At 42.8% G+C, this 13,164-nt stretch overlaps 2 protein-coding genes across 13 annotated transcripts in view; one reads left to right on the forward strand and one right to left on the reverse strand.

The window, feature by feature from the left end:
• Positions 1-3,109: 3,109 nt before the first annotated feature.
• Positions 3,110-11,629, reverse strand: HNRNPA1 (heterogeneous nuclear ribonucleoprotein A1). Of its 9 annotated transcripts, XR_015309874.1 has the most exons (13): positions 11,393-11,551; positions 10,766-10,831; positions 10,190-10,306; positions 9,958-10,104; positions 9,654-9,864; positions 9,283-9,378; positions 7,059-7,175; positions 6,796-6,861; positions 6,388-6,543; positions 6,165-6,308; positions 5,962-6,017; positions 4,036-4,114; positions 3,110-3,231 (listed from the first exon to the last, which is right to left on the reverse strand). XR_015309874.1 is itself a non-coding variant. In XM_086964956.1 (12 exons), the coding sequence occupies exons 1-11, from the start codon at positions 11,534-11,536 to the stop codon at positions 4,077-4,079; spliced, it is 1,302 nt and encodes a 433-aa protein (XP_086821082.1). In that variant the 5' UTR covers positions 11,537-11,551; the 3' UTR covers positions 3,110-3,231; positions 4,036-4,076. The 9 variants fall into 9 exon arrangements, 5 of the variants coding, with proteins under 5 accessions (XP_086821082.1, XP_086821118.1, XP_086821069.1 ...); XR_015309878.1 differs by lacking the exon at positions 10,766-10,831; XR_015309873.1 differs by having other exon boundaries at positions 4,036-6,017.
• A 294-nt stretch (positions 11,630-11,923) lies between these two features.
• The window catches only part of CBX5 (chromobox 5), a 206,875-nt gene continuing 205,634 nt past the window's right edge, over positions 11,924-13,164 (forward strand). Inside the window, exon 1 of one of the 4 annotated variants that reach the window (XM_086965004.1) lies at positions 11,924-12,116. The gene's annotated coding sequence lies outside the window, so the exon portion shown is untranslated. The remainder of the gene's footprint in view (positions 12,117-13,164) is intronic. The other 3 variants (XM_086965031.1, XM_086965021.1, XM_086965012.1) reach the window with 3 other exon arrangements.

A 13,164-nucleotide genomic window follows, 5' to 3' on the forward strand; every position in this document is an offset into this window, starting at 1 on the left:
AGGGAAAAGGCGCGATATTCACGATTACGATTTACCCTTAAATTACTCACTAGGCCATATAAAGCTAGAGAAAGTAAAACTACCATCTCTTGAAATGAGTAGTGCTGCATTAGAAGCAGCTGTGTTCAATATTTTCTACGATTTAAGATTGGTTTTGAATAACTGTTTGCATGAAGAATCTTTTTGGGATCAATTGTTTGTGTTCTCATACAAGGCGATTGCTGTGTTATTTTGTGATTAAGCACAAACTTCTAGCCAGAAAGAGCATTCCTGTGCTGCCCTACACAACTATTCGCACTCAACAGCTCAAAATTATTTGATTTTAGGGCCTCTCTAAAAGAAAGGTGCAGGTTCTCCTTTTTACTATGAAGTAAAGCATTCCAGCTTTTTAACTGTTAAACAGCTGACAGCTTGACCTCTCATTTGGGATTTCTTAACCTTGGGGAGTACAACATTATGAGCGGAGTGGGCAGTTGGGTTGCTAAAGGTGAAAGTCTGTAGGTAAAGCAGCTCTCCCCCATGGACTGCATAATAAACATGGCAGACTCAAATGAGATCCTTCTCAGTATGCAGCCAGTGCAATTTACGAGTGAAAACAAGACACATGCTCCGGTGGCCTCAAACCAAGTATTAAGTGGACGACAAAATTACATACCTTTTTGGGAAACACACCAGCATTTGAAATGCCAAAATAGACTAACACAAAAATCCATTCTTGACAGCATGAGGGCGTGTGCAGCAAATTTTACCCTAGAATAGTACTTTCGTTCCGTAGTTTAGAATGGAAAAATCAGTTGATATTTACCAGGAATCTAAAGACAACTCCTTACGTTTATGTGATTTCGAGATCACATACCTGGCAAAAAGGCAACCAAGCACTGTAAATGGCCAGACAAGCAGAAAGTCAATGAGTAATAGCATAGGAAGCCGGTTTTGCATGTATGGTGATGTAGTGTTCTTTATATATAATAAAGAAAGTGAAGCACCACCAATAGGACACTGTTCCAGAGTCCGGATGCATAGATGGAAAAGGCCTGCTGGTACGTTTCATCTTTTTAAATCTGTAATCTGATAGTGTCCTGGTGCCAAGTCACCAGAGATGTGCTGGTCTGGCAGTGATGACGTTCATGGTGATGATTGCCGGTTTTGACGATAACATGGGCTGGCAAGAAAGGTCCATAAGGATTGTGCTGATGTGTTATTTCTCCAGCCCTTGGATTGTCCCCTATATTCGTTAAATGCTTTTCTTAATACTTCTGTAACTTAACTGATGTAAATTGCAACATTATTGTCCCTCATGTAAAGCACTCCGATTCCACCGGGTCTAGCCAGCGCTATATAATAACTCATTAATTTTCTTCCCATTTAGTACGCTTCCTCCCTAGCTTGCAGCTCCTATCCACTCTCCCCTGAATCTCTCACCTGGCCTGCTAGTCTGCCTAGCCCTATGTCCTTTATGCCCTGTGACTAAGCACTCCTCCACTTGTTGGGGAAAGATCCAATATTTATACTGGGGGAAAGATCCAATATGGGAAAGATCCAATATTTATATTCTGGAGTCTCCACTGTGCCAATGGAGCCACTCACAGCTGAGGTATGGTATGGCACCCCTTACCAAAGCACTCGCTTTTTTTCCGGCAAGGATCTAGTATGTAGGCCTTGGAGTCAAGAGTCTACTGCGTAAAGGGAGCCTCCCACAACAGAAATAGGGAAGTGATACCACTTCCCTGGGATCACAGCTTCTAGAATTTGGACGTTGCTTTGACCAGTCTACCGGTTTGTGTCCTAGTCACCTTTCCCCTCCTCTTACCTTGCGGTGTCCTTCACCCTCCCCCTCCTTTTTTACCGGTCTACTTCCCCCCTCCCCTAAATCTTTCCCCTTATGTATTTGTGCTGGTTTATCCTGACCTTACAAGTAACTTTGTTGCCATGCTCTAATAACTGTATAACCTTTGTAACGATGTAACCTGTAACAATCTAAAGCGCTCGAATACCTCCGGTCTAGCCAACGCTACATAAAAACCTTTAAAATAAAAATAATACCAGTCTTGTAGACCAGGGAGTACAGCATTACCATCCTAATGTAGGACCTAACCAGCAGTTCTGAAGAATAAGTTTTGTCTTCAAGAGAACTCGTACTTGGAGCTTCATTTTGAGCTGTGTTCCCGGTGTGAAGTTGGTGCCCAGGGTGAATTCCAATGACCTGGCATTCTATGAAAGAGGGAGGGGGGCGGGGGTTGACCCATATCATGTCTTAACAAATAACATGGCGATCCAGTGGTGGAGCATGTGTACGCTGTGTTGGGGCACTGGATATACAAAGCAGGAGACCGGTAAGCAGGAGGGGTTCAATGGCATATTGGTACGGCTATCTACAAGCAGATCACAAAGACTATGCAATTGTTGACGATGGCCAACATAAAACTGTAGGGACTCCAGTTGATGGGGGCGCATATTACCCAGACATACCCATGTGAGCCAAATGGTGTGGAGCAGAGCATACTTTAGGTCAAAGCTACGCAGTCTGGTTTGCCAACAACTTCTTGTTGGTATTCTATATTGCTCAATACCCATTCATTCAGAACAAGGTCTTTGTAACCGCTGGATGTGCATCATTGCCCATTGATAGTACATCTCCTGTGGGCTTCTAAACATGCAGCGCTTGTAACAGCATACATTTAATGTAAGGATGATGTGGAGTACTACCCCAAACCCTTCCATTCTTAGTGATGGGCATTCCTAGCATAGACTCTCCCTGGATTGTTATCAGTTTGGGAAAGACTGGTTTGCATTAGTCTTACTGCGTGTAACCAGAGATTCAAACCCGAGCTGGACACACTACACTGCTAACTAAGCAGCACGATCCCTATTATTCGCTAAAGAAATCACAACACGTGCTTTTCCATATACTCTTATCCAAACGTGTTAGATACAAGCATCTACTATCACCCTACTTTGCTTAAATATCTCAATAGTTGTCCGTAACTGAATTGCCGCTATTACAACATACTAAAAAGCAGAGAAAGGGTTCTTCCGCGAGTCCGGAATGATTTTGATCGAAACTACAGAATACTTTATGGCAATTTAGGACTTTAATATAGATAAAACCTTGCACGGTTAATAAAGTTAACTTTATTAAATCAATCTGTACAACAGAAACACTAAATCGCTGCACAACAGCATCAAATGTTCACCACAGGGATTTCTCATTTCCAACTGCCTTCATTATTCCTGTTGGAGAAAGGAAGACAAAAGGAAATCAATTGATACAAGCAACCATCAACATTTTGAAGATTACAGGGCCCTGAAACAATAGAACTAAAAGCAAGAGAATACTGAGCTCCATTGAAAACACACAAGCATAGGCAACACCTGTAGGTCTTGCCTTTCGGACTGCTTGATTTGCAATATTGGCTGAGAGGGGAGGGGATGTGGCTTGATGGTTTGAGTGGTCAACTTCGCAGCTGAGGAACCAGATTAGTTTGAACAGGGATCCTGGGAACATGACTTACTCTCCCGGGACAGATGTAAGACAGTTGCAAACAGGTAATCTCAGCCCAGCCCACAATAAGTCTGTCCCCACGTACAAACCCCATTTTGCTAGTTACTTAATACTGACTCGCAAAATAAGGGGTAGAGACTCGCCATTTGGCAGGGGCGGCACATCCTCAATGAGTCCCACTGCAATGCAAGATATTTGAGGCTGCAATTCAGTTTACCACTTATTTCAAATGGATGGTAAGCCACTCGCAAACAGGAAGGGGTCCCGTCCCCACTTTGTGACTAGCACTAAAAATATTGTTTACTTCCCCAGCAGTTCTCAGATGGATGAGTAAATATCCTAAACGGGCAAATTTACAGTTCAGGCCTGCTCCAGCTAGATACGATGTACGCTTTTAGACAACCCAGTTCAATCCGAATACTATTTAAATAATATGGAACTCCTTCGCGTTTAGGTGAGAACAAACATTCTTAGAGTGAACCCCTTACAAAAGCAATTGCGACAAAGCAACCATCTTACATAACCGACCTTACCTGTCCAGCATGATTAATGTAAGCATCATACGTGCACTTCGTCATCGTATCAGTGAGAGGGCACATGCGTCACCCAGTTCTAGGAAACAGGAAGGTATAGAGTTAACGTGTGTCAAAACGTTAACCCAAAACGGAAAACAAAGAAAATAAAGCGTTCCTTTATTATATTAAAACAATCCATGTGACATGCTGATGACATACAGCATGCCAATAAAAAGCAAGTCACTGGGTGGAACTGAGCTCGTTACGTGATGGCTGCACACAAAAAGATAACCTTATGGAGCTCTGACATCGACCATTATCAGTATAATTTACCTTTGCCGAATCTAATGCACCCCCACCTCCACCCAATTAAAATGTAAACAGCCCACAGCGTTTGACGTAAATAAAATCTGTTCTTACCTACCAAGAATCAAACTTGCCTTCTGGTTCTGCCTGCTAGTCTGAGAGGAAGGTTGCTTACTTTCTCTGACTGCTTCCGATGATTAACTGATCTCTTCTAGCTGTCTCGAAGGAACTGCAGCTCATCTTGCTAGCAGCTGGTCTGCACTGATTTGTATTCCTGGTCTCTCCACGTTCCTACACTCAGCTGTTGAGTGTGCGTTCGCTCTCTTCGTGCTTTCTACGCTTCCTCGACACCTCTTCCATCTGAAATGCTATATAGATCTTGACTTTTCGTGTTCTGTCATCATCGGATGGTATGCTACAGGTCCTTTAGCAAGCCAAGAGGTTGCACGTTTGCGGAGACCATTTCATCCATAGCCGCAGTCTCCCATCAAAGCAAACCCAGCTTGGTCATATTTAACTACTGCCGATCCCGTTAATGACCTCGAGTTCTCTTAACTTGCTCAGACCAAAGTTAAGCTGGCATCGGTGGTCTAATTGTAAATAATACTGATGAAGACATCCATACCGTCCCCGGCCCTTCCAGTATTCAAAATGGGCCCCACATGACTTATTTAGTTGCCATTATTTTTTAAAGGGTTCCTACAACATGCACGTGATCAGCAACACCTAGTCAGTAAAAATGGTCTACCTACTGGTAAAGCGATAGGATTAACCATTACGAACCTCGCTGGCAAAACAAAAAAACCCATAGAGGCGGCCTTAAGGCCCTTTACTACGCTACCAGTATGGTCACACGCCACAAGATCCTTAGTAGAGTGGCAAATACATGCAACTATGCGAGCATGCGCGCTCCACCCCAATGCTTTGGACTGAACCATCCACGTGCCATGGGCCTTGTGGGCTCATTCTCCATTCCAAGCTTGACACACGAGATACACACCCGTTATAAAAAGACAAGTATTTATTTTGCGCCATGATCAGACTTTACAAATCGCAAACGGTGAAAAAAAAAGTATGTCAAATAAAAAAAACCCCACTCAGGAATTCTCACTTTAAACACAACTACTGTAGAACCTGTACATATAATTAATCGCCACAAAAGTCCTCGCGTTTGTCCCATTCATAAATGTTTATCATAAAAAGTCTTCTTGTAGCAGCTACACCCCTTGCCACAACTGTCCTTTGCTGGCTGAGTTCAAACTGCGGTAACCTGCAGCTGCCCTGTCACTTCTCTGGCTCTCCTCTCCAGCTAAGCTTGGTTTCCTGTTGAACAATATGGAATAAAGTTTCGTTATTCTACAAACTCAACATAATTTTAAGCCAGTTTCCCCCAAGCCCTGTTCACGACCTACGAATGATTAATTATCTTGGTCCCGTTACGTAAACGATTAGTCCACTTACTTTCACTTGTGCTGTTCATTAACAGCGGGACCAATAATTAGGTAATAGTACATCTGAGTGCCTGTAAGCAGTTCAGTGTCTAAGTCTCACTGCCCTCCCTTTGCAATGATAGCCATTAGTGTTTATGGGACTTTGTCTACTCAATTCATGTTGCCATGAAGAAATTAAGGACCATACCGAAATTTAAAACCTTCTGCCGCCACTTCCATAACCGCCGTTGGGTCCATATCCACCTGGAGAAGAAAACGGTACTTTGAAACAGTCTGGACAGGACCCCTCAATCCCTTTCTTTTTATTTACTCCAGCGAATATACAGGAGTTATTACATAAATCCCAATTTAACACCAACTAATTAGATCGGATGTAAATGTCAGCATTACCTCCTCCACTGCCACCGTAAGGGGCAGAGCTCCTTCCTCCACCGAAATTGCCACCCTTCATTGGGCCAAAGTTGGAGGACTGGCTGTTGTAACTGCCAAAGTCATTGTAGTTGCCGCCGCCGCCAGCACCAGCACCATAGTTACCTAGGGTAGATTTTTTTTTATAGCATCTTAAATGAGAGCAAGCTTAAGTAATAACGAGTTGCTGTGAAAGTCTACTCACCACTTCCACCGCCATATCCGGCACCTCCACCTCCGTTGTTGTAATTATCATATCCACCGCCGTATCCACCCCCCTGGTTTCCACCATATCCTCCTCCGCCGCCACCACCATAGCCTCTGTTGCCACCGGAATACGGTGGGCTTCCACCATAACCACCTGTAAATTTGGTTACCAGGATTACTCAAGTATGCCAGGTCAAATTTATCAGCACAATGCCTAATGTAACAGGCTATCACCCACCACCTACTAAAGAATGTTGGACAGTCAAGTCTAACACAGGAAGGTCTTTGCCAGCGGGACGCGTAGTGTCTATAGATCATTAACATGAGATCTGTCCTGCTGTTTATCACACAAGATAAAGGGCACACATTTCAGTTATCTGCTTCGTGACAGCTGCTTCTTACATACCGTCATTACTAAATCCATTGTAGCCGTCACCACCATATCCCCCGCCTCGACCACCACCAAAACCACCTGACAGAATAAAAAAAAAAAAAAAAAGATGAAAACGTTAACACTGGCCTGTCATGAAATACACTGTCCTGTTTCTCTTGCCATATTTAAGATGCTCGCTACTCCTAAATGTGCAACTCTATATATTGTGATAGACAACCTATTCGGATAGGATTGAAAAGTAAGAGTTCACCTCGACTCAATTTCTTAACACTTACCACTACTACTCCCACGGCCTCCAAAGCTTCCGGCTCCACCACCACGGCTAAAGTTATCATTGCCTCCAAATCCTCCACCACCTCTTCCACCAAAGCTTCCAGAAGAACCACCACGACCTGTAAATAATGTGGGTCGTAAGTAGCACACACAAACAAGTCCACTACTTCCTAATCACAGTTGAAAGAATGTGGTTTATTAAGGCGATAGATTTAGACCTGCTACAAGCCGATGCCCAACCCGGTGCTGCTATATGCAGAATTGCAATCTAGGACCCTAGTAGGCTTACAGCGATCAATTGACAGTTTTAGGGATTTAATCAACACAAGTAAACAATGATGTGGGTCTAAATTAAATAAAATCAAAACTTTCTATATTGAGAATACTGCAATAGATACATTAACCACTTTGTTATCGAGAAGTAACGTTATCAGGTAGTGTAAACTGGCTATGTGAAATAACTAAATATCAGATCCAAGATAAACATTTTAGATTTGCGACAAAATTTGGAAACCGCCCAATCAAGGAGGACATGCTAGCAGCGTGCCTTATATTGTACTGTAGCTGCATTTGTATAGTACTTACTACCCCTGGCAAGGCATCAAAGTGCTTTTCCGGCAAGTAGCACGCTACTCCGGGACCCATAGAGAATTAGTGTTGAATTTGTAAAGCGAAACATGCAAGTAATTTTCAAGTGGTGGATGTTACTCAGTTGTTTCGAGTTGGTAGGATAGACGAGAAAAGTTCTGTATGTATACAACGCTTCAAACCCCTGATGGGATGTTGGAGCACTTTTTTGGCGAGTGGCACACTACCACGAACATCCATAAAGGATTAGTGGTGAAATATGAAAGTAATTTTGAGTGGAGGATATTACTCAGTTATTTGGAGTGAGAAGGATAGCAGAGGAGAATAGAAGGGAAAGAAAGGTTTGCATTCATATTTTCTGGCTACTCCAGAGTGTTGAAAAGGAGTAGTGAAATATGAATCTGAGTGGTGATCTGTTAATCAAGTATTTGGATTGATAAGGGTTGGCGAGGAGTAAAAAAGGTTTGCATGTATATAGTGCTTGCAACCCTGATTAGGTGTTAAAACGCTTTGTTGAAGAGTAGCACGCTACTCTGGAACCCATCAAGGATTAGGAATGAATTAAGTTTAGTGGAATTCGAGAAGTGAACATGCTAGTCTGTTACTTTGATTGAAAACGACAGCGGAGGGATAGAAGAGTGAAGATTTCTTTGTTTAGGCCATAACACTAAGAGGATGCTTTTGGATGAGTAAAATGGGGGGTTTTATAAAGGGAAAAGTCTGAGGGAATAGTTTAGAAAGGTTTGTTGTGAGGGGGGGGGAGAACTGGTAAAGGTGTCAGATGATGCAAGGAGGGGTAGAGTCAACAAAGGGTTATTTTGGGGAACATCGTAGTGGTACGGGGTTTGGTATTAATGAGTGGGTGTAGAGGATAGAACGATATGTGACCTGGACAGTGCACTGGCAAGGCTAAATTAGAAGATAAATGTAGGGGTATGAGAAATTGTAGCATGAAGAATTTTTAAAGCATCTTTTAAGTTCATTTCCCTCAGTGTCCACTGAAATATTACACCTGGATGTAGAATTACAGAATCTTACAAATCTGGTTTCTTTGCGACCATTTGGGCTGCCTAAACTAATAAGTATATTGTCATGAACGGTCTACTTCTAGATATTAAAACAAAAAAATGTATCCCTTCGTTAGTATAACATGGAATTTCAAATTTGACTATGCTGACAAAAGTCACACTGCTTTGTATTGACGAGATTCGGACTAGGAATTGTACATCTAGTCGCTTTCCCTGCAATTAAATCCTGCTCCCCATGTGACGGGCAGTATAAGCAAAGCACAGTTCACTTTATGCTTTTCTGTCACTTACTTGTATTTTATGTCATTATCTTAAACAGCTATTTTTAAAAGCAAAAGGTGAGAACACTCAAAGCTGAAATGAACTAACTACCCAACTTTAATGATCCTGGGTTCTGCTTCAATGCTATTTTAAAAAGCTATAAAATGTAAGAAAAAACATTGATAAAAAACTAGTATACACCTGACATGGGATTCTTTTTATGTAATTTGATGTTAAAAAGCCATAACCTACTGTGTCATTGAATTTTAAACTTGCAATTGCTTTTATGGTTTGTACATACACAAAGCTTATATTGAATTGAAATGCAAATTCAAAAAGGTGTAATTACCAGTCTCCCCTCTCTGAGACACTGTTGCCATTTCTTGCTTGGAGAGAGCTTTGCGTACTTCACAGTTGTGACCGTTCACAATATGGTACTTCTGAACTGAAAAAGAACACAAGTCTAAAATCAAAAGAAGTCCACAATCGTGTTGTCCACGTATACCCCTCCCCCTACCAAGGATAGCTGGGTGCAATTAAAGGCTATACTGGACGAATAATGTGCACCTCCAAAACCATAGGTCAACTTTACCAAGAGCCGATTAACACATTTGCAAGGGCCGTTTTAGGACATGGCTATTGAGCCACGAACCAATACAACTGAGGTTTGGAATGACCTGGGAGTGCGTTTAAAGCCTCATCAATTGGTAACAAACTTACTGACAATCTTGTCCACAGAGTCGTGGTCATCAAATGTAACGAAGGCGAACCCCCTCTTCTTGCCACTGCCACGGTCGGTCATGATTTCAATTACTTCAATTTTGCCATAGTCTTCAAAGTAATCGCGCAAATGGTGCTCCTCTGTGTCTTCTTTGATACCACCAACAAAGATTTTCTTTACCGTTAGGTGGGCACCGGGTCTTGTTGAGTCCTACAAAGGAGGACGAAGAATAACTTTAGAAAACTCGCATCCACTGGTCTTAAAGAGACGGTTGCATTTCAGGCCCGCAATCAAGTTACTTGCCTCTCGGGAAACAGCTCGCTTTGGTTCCACAACACGTCCATCTACCCTGTGCGGTCTCGCATTCATTGAAGCGTCAACCTCTTCTGCTGTAGAATACGTTACAAAACCAAACCCTCTGGATCGTTTTGTGCTGGGATCTCTCATCACCTAGAATAGGAGTAATCAAAGTTAGTTTAGCGAAAGCACCTTCAAGTAAACAATATACCCATAACAACCAAACAAAAGCACTTACCACACAGTCTGTTAGCGCACCCCATTGCTCAAAGTGTTTACGGAGACTATCGTCGGTTGTTTCAAAGCTCAAACCCCCAATGAAAAGCTTTCGGAACTGTTCTGGCTCTTTGTTCATCTAAAAAGTAGTAGGATGAAATAAAATTCAACAAAAAAAAAATCAGGATCAAACTCGTTCGCCTAGAAGGTGCTAACATGTACTCATAAATATTAGTGCTAAGTCAACCTAAATTAAAAATTCAACTTCGCTACTTTATATAAATGCGACATTTTAAAGCACACATCTACACCATGATAATTGTAGCGCGCGCGCGGTCTCTTCTCCCCCCCCTCCCCACAAAATTATAATTGCAACATGTACCAATATGGCGATCGGGCTCAACCAAAATGGCCTCCCCTTCTAACTCCCTTTGGCAAAATGGCCGCCCATTAGAGTTTGCGACCTTCCGGGTACACGTAAGAGCCCTTCAACAATGGCCAACCTGACAATATGGCGCCCATAACGCAGACTACCTAACAGGAAGACAGTTTGCATCGCTTGCGCAGAGTGCAGTGAGGAAAAAAAAAGCGCTGGTACCTCGCGGGAGCTGTCTCGCCTTGAGCCACCACGCCTTTCCCGGGGCGCTTCAGAGGCGTATTCATACTACGAAAGAAAACAAACAAACTCAACTGACTTATTCACTGCGCAGAACGCTGCAAATTTGCTACGGGTAAGCGGAGGCCTCTACAAAGAAGGAACAACCGCCATCTTGGTCGACGGACTGACATTAATAGACTCGGCTTTATGGGCCGGTCTCGGATCAGTAATCGATTTTGTAGAGCCGAGTGCGGGTTATTTGCACTGCGGGGGCGGCCATTAAAATTGTATAATTGTCGACAGCAGATTCCCTCAAATTTGAGCCAGATGTCTAATTGTACTACTAATGGCGCGGATGTGATGAACGTTGTGGTAGTTTACCAGGCAAGAAAACCACCACCAATTAGGAGGATAAAGGGAGTGTCTGGTGTTTTTTTTTTTTTTACCTTTAAATCGCCAAAATTAATCCTACTAGTTTTTACAACTAGCATACAACAGTTACTTATTCCAAAGTTATATAGGCCGCAACGAGTAGTTCTATTACGCAGTTTTAGAAATAGCTTTAGCAACGCTGTTAATTATAATTTTTGATAGATATTTTTAAAGGCTAGCTTTCTTTACACGTACCTCGTTTCTTGACATGGCGGATGTGTTCACAGAATCCTCGACTTCCCTCTTCCAGTAACCACTCGATCCTTGAGTAGGGGAAGAAGAGGCGGAGAAAAAGATGGGCTCGTCTTTAATAGTCGAACGTGCTCCGCCTTGTTCCATGGCCGATTGGTTGCATTTACCTCAACCAGTACGTCACAAGGCGTGATTGGCTGGGGAGACTGTTCCTACGCTACCCCCCCCCCCCCCTCCATCTTGGTTTTCACTGTTGACGCCTCCTTTATGCCGATAGGAAGGGAGGTGGTGCGCCTCAAGCATGCAAGCCTGGTTATCATTGGCTGTTCATTCTTGAATCTCTTGTTTTCATTCGTTTTGCAATCTGTCAATTACAGTTTCGAAGTATTCATCGGTAACTATTGCGAGGAATTCACTTTTTAATATCTTTCCCTTCCCTCGTGGCTTATCTTATTTTTAGTGCCATTCGATGAACCGGTAGGAAAAAATGCCATCCCTGCATACTTAATAAAAAAAACCTCACCCAGATCCCACGTGACAAGTAAAGGGCTTTAAGTCTGTTATGCGCAAGCGCAATCGGTCTTGTTTTGGCGGGGCTTTGGTGGCGGTGTTCGGCGCTTTTCAGTTGGCTGTTTCAGGGGGACTAAAACCAGGCTACAGCGCCATATGTTGACTGCTTCTAAGAGCCTTCATTAAAGGTACCTCTCTAGCGCTGTAATTCTTTTAGGTGAGTGCGTTAATCTCCATTTAGTGAAGAGTGCAGTTTTGAGTGGTATAGGGTATTGTACGTAATTGCTACACTTTTGCCACCCCCATCGCTGTTGTACGTGAGAGGCACCGGTGCAGCTTTCAGGGTGGCAGACAACGTCGTAGATAGTAGGCACGACGTAAACATGCTGTTGCGACAAAATTACCAATAAAAAGGGGTGGGGGGGAGACTATACCTACCGTGCCGGGTGCTTTTGTTCCTCCCCCAGACCATTTTTTTCGAGCACTTTTTTTACCGCCATTTTGGACAGAGCTCGGTGTTAAAGCACAAAGGAAGGTGTGCTCATCTGGTGAATGGGTGACGTTACAGCTTTCGTCCCTTTACTACCGATCCTTTTGTGTAATGTCGTTTTTCATTTGATCCTTGTACACACCCTGATTCCATTTGAGCACCAGAGGTCTCCCCGTAATGCACTAGTACTGCTAGGCTGTTTACTTGTGCTGTGCACAGCGTTATTAACATTGTAACGGGTGCAAGCTCCATTCATCTTTTCCAATATGATACGTTCTCAGATGGTCCTTCCTCCGTATTTTAACACTATCTGTATAGTGAGTCAATTGCCAACACAACTGCCGTTGGGTGTTGTAATCTCAACTATAAAAATAAAAAAAATGTGTGTGTGTATTTCGTGAACTAGCAAGGCTATACGTATGTCTTCTTTTAAGGGAGAAACCGTGCGGGTCCATAGAGCATTCTTTCTCCGTTCAAAAACTCATATTTTGAACATCAGAATTCTGGATTCATTTTCAATCACGAGTCGCCCCCGCCCCCATCATTTGGTAAGACTTTTTTCTTCTTTAATGTTTCAAAATGTAGTCCTTGTTCACACTCGTCTTCTCCAGCGCACTCCCTTGCTTTATTTTATTCAGTACCTGTGACACACAGCATTCAGGGAGTATGAATGCATCCACTACATTTCCATTGTCCCCTGGATGATCTACACTTTACCTCCATGTGACTTGTGTAGTTTGCAATTGGTCCGTGCGGTGTGTTTTAAAAAAAAAAT

This window comes from Lissotriton vulgaris, chromosome 1_1 (genome assembly GCF_964263255.1).
Source record: "Lissotriton vulgaris chromosome 1_1, aLisVul1.2, whole genome shotgun sequence".
Lineage (NCBI taxonomy): Eukaryota > Metazoa > Chordata > Amphibia > Caudata > Salamandridae > Lissotriton > Lissotriton vulgaris.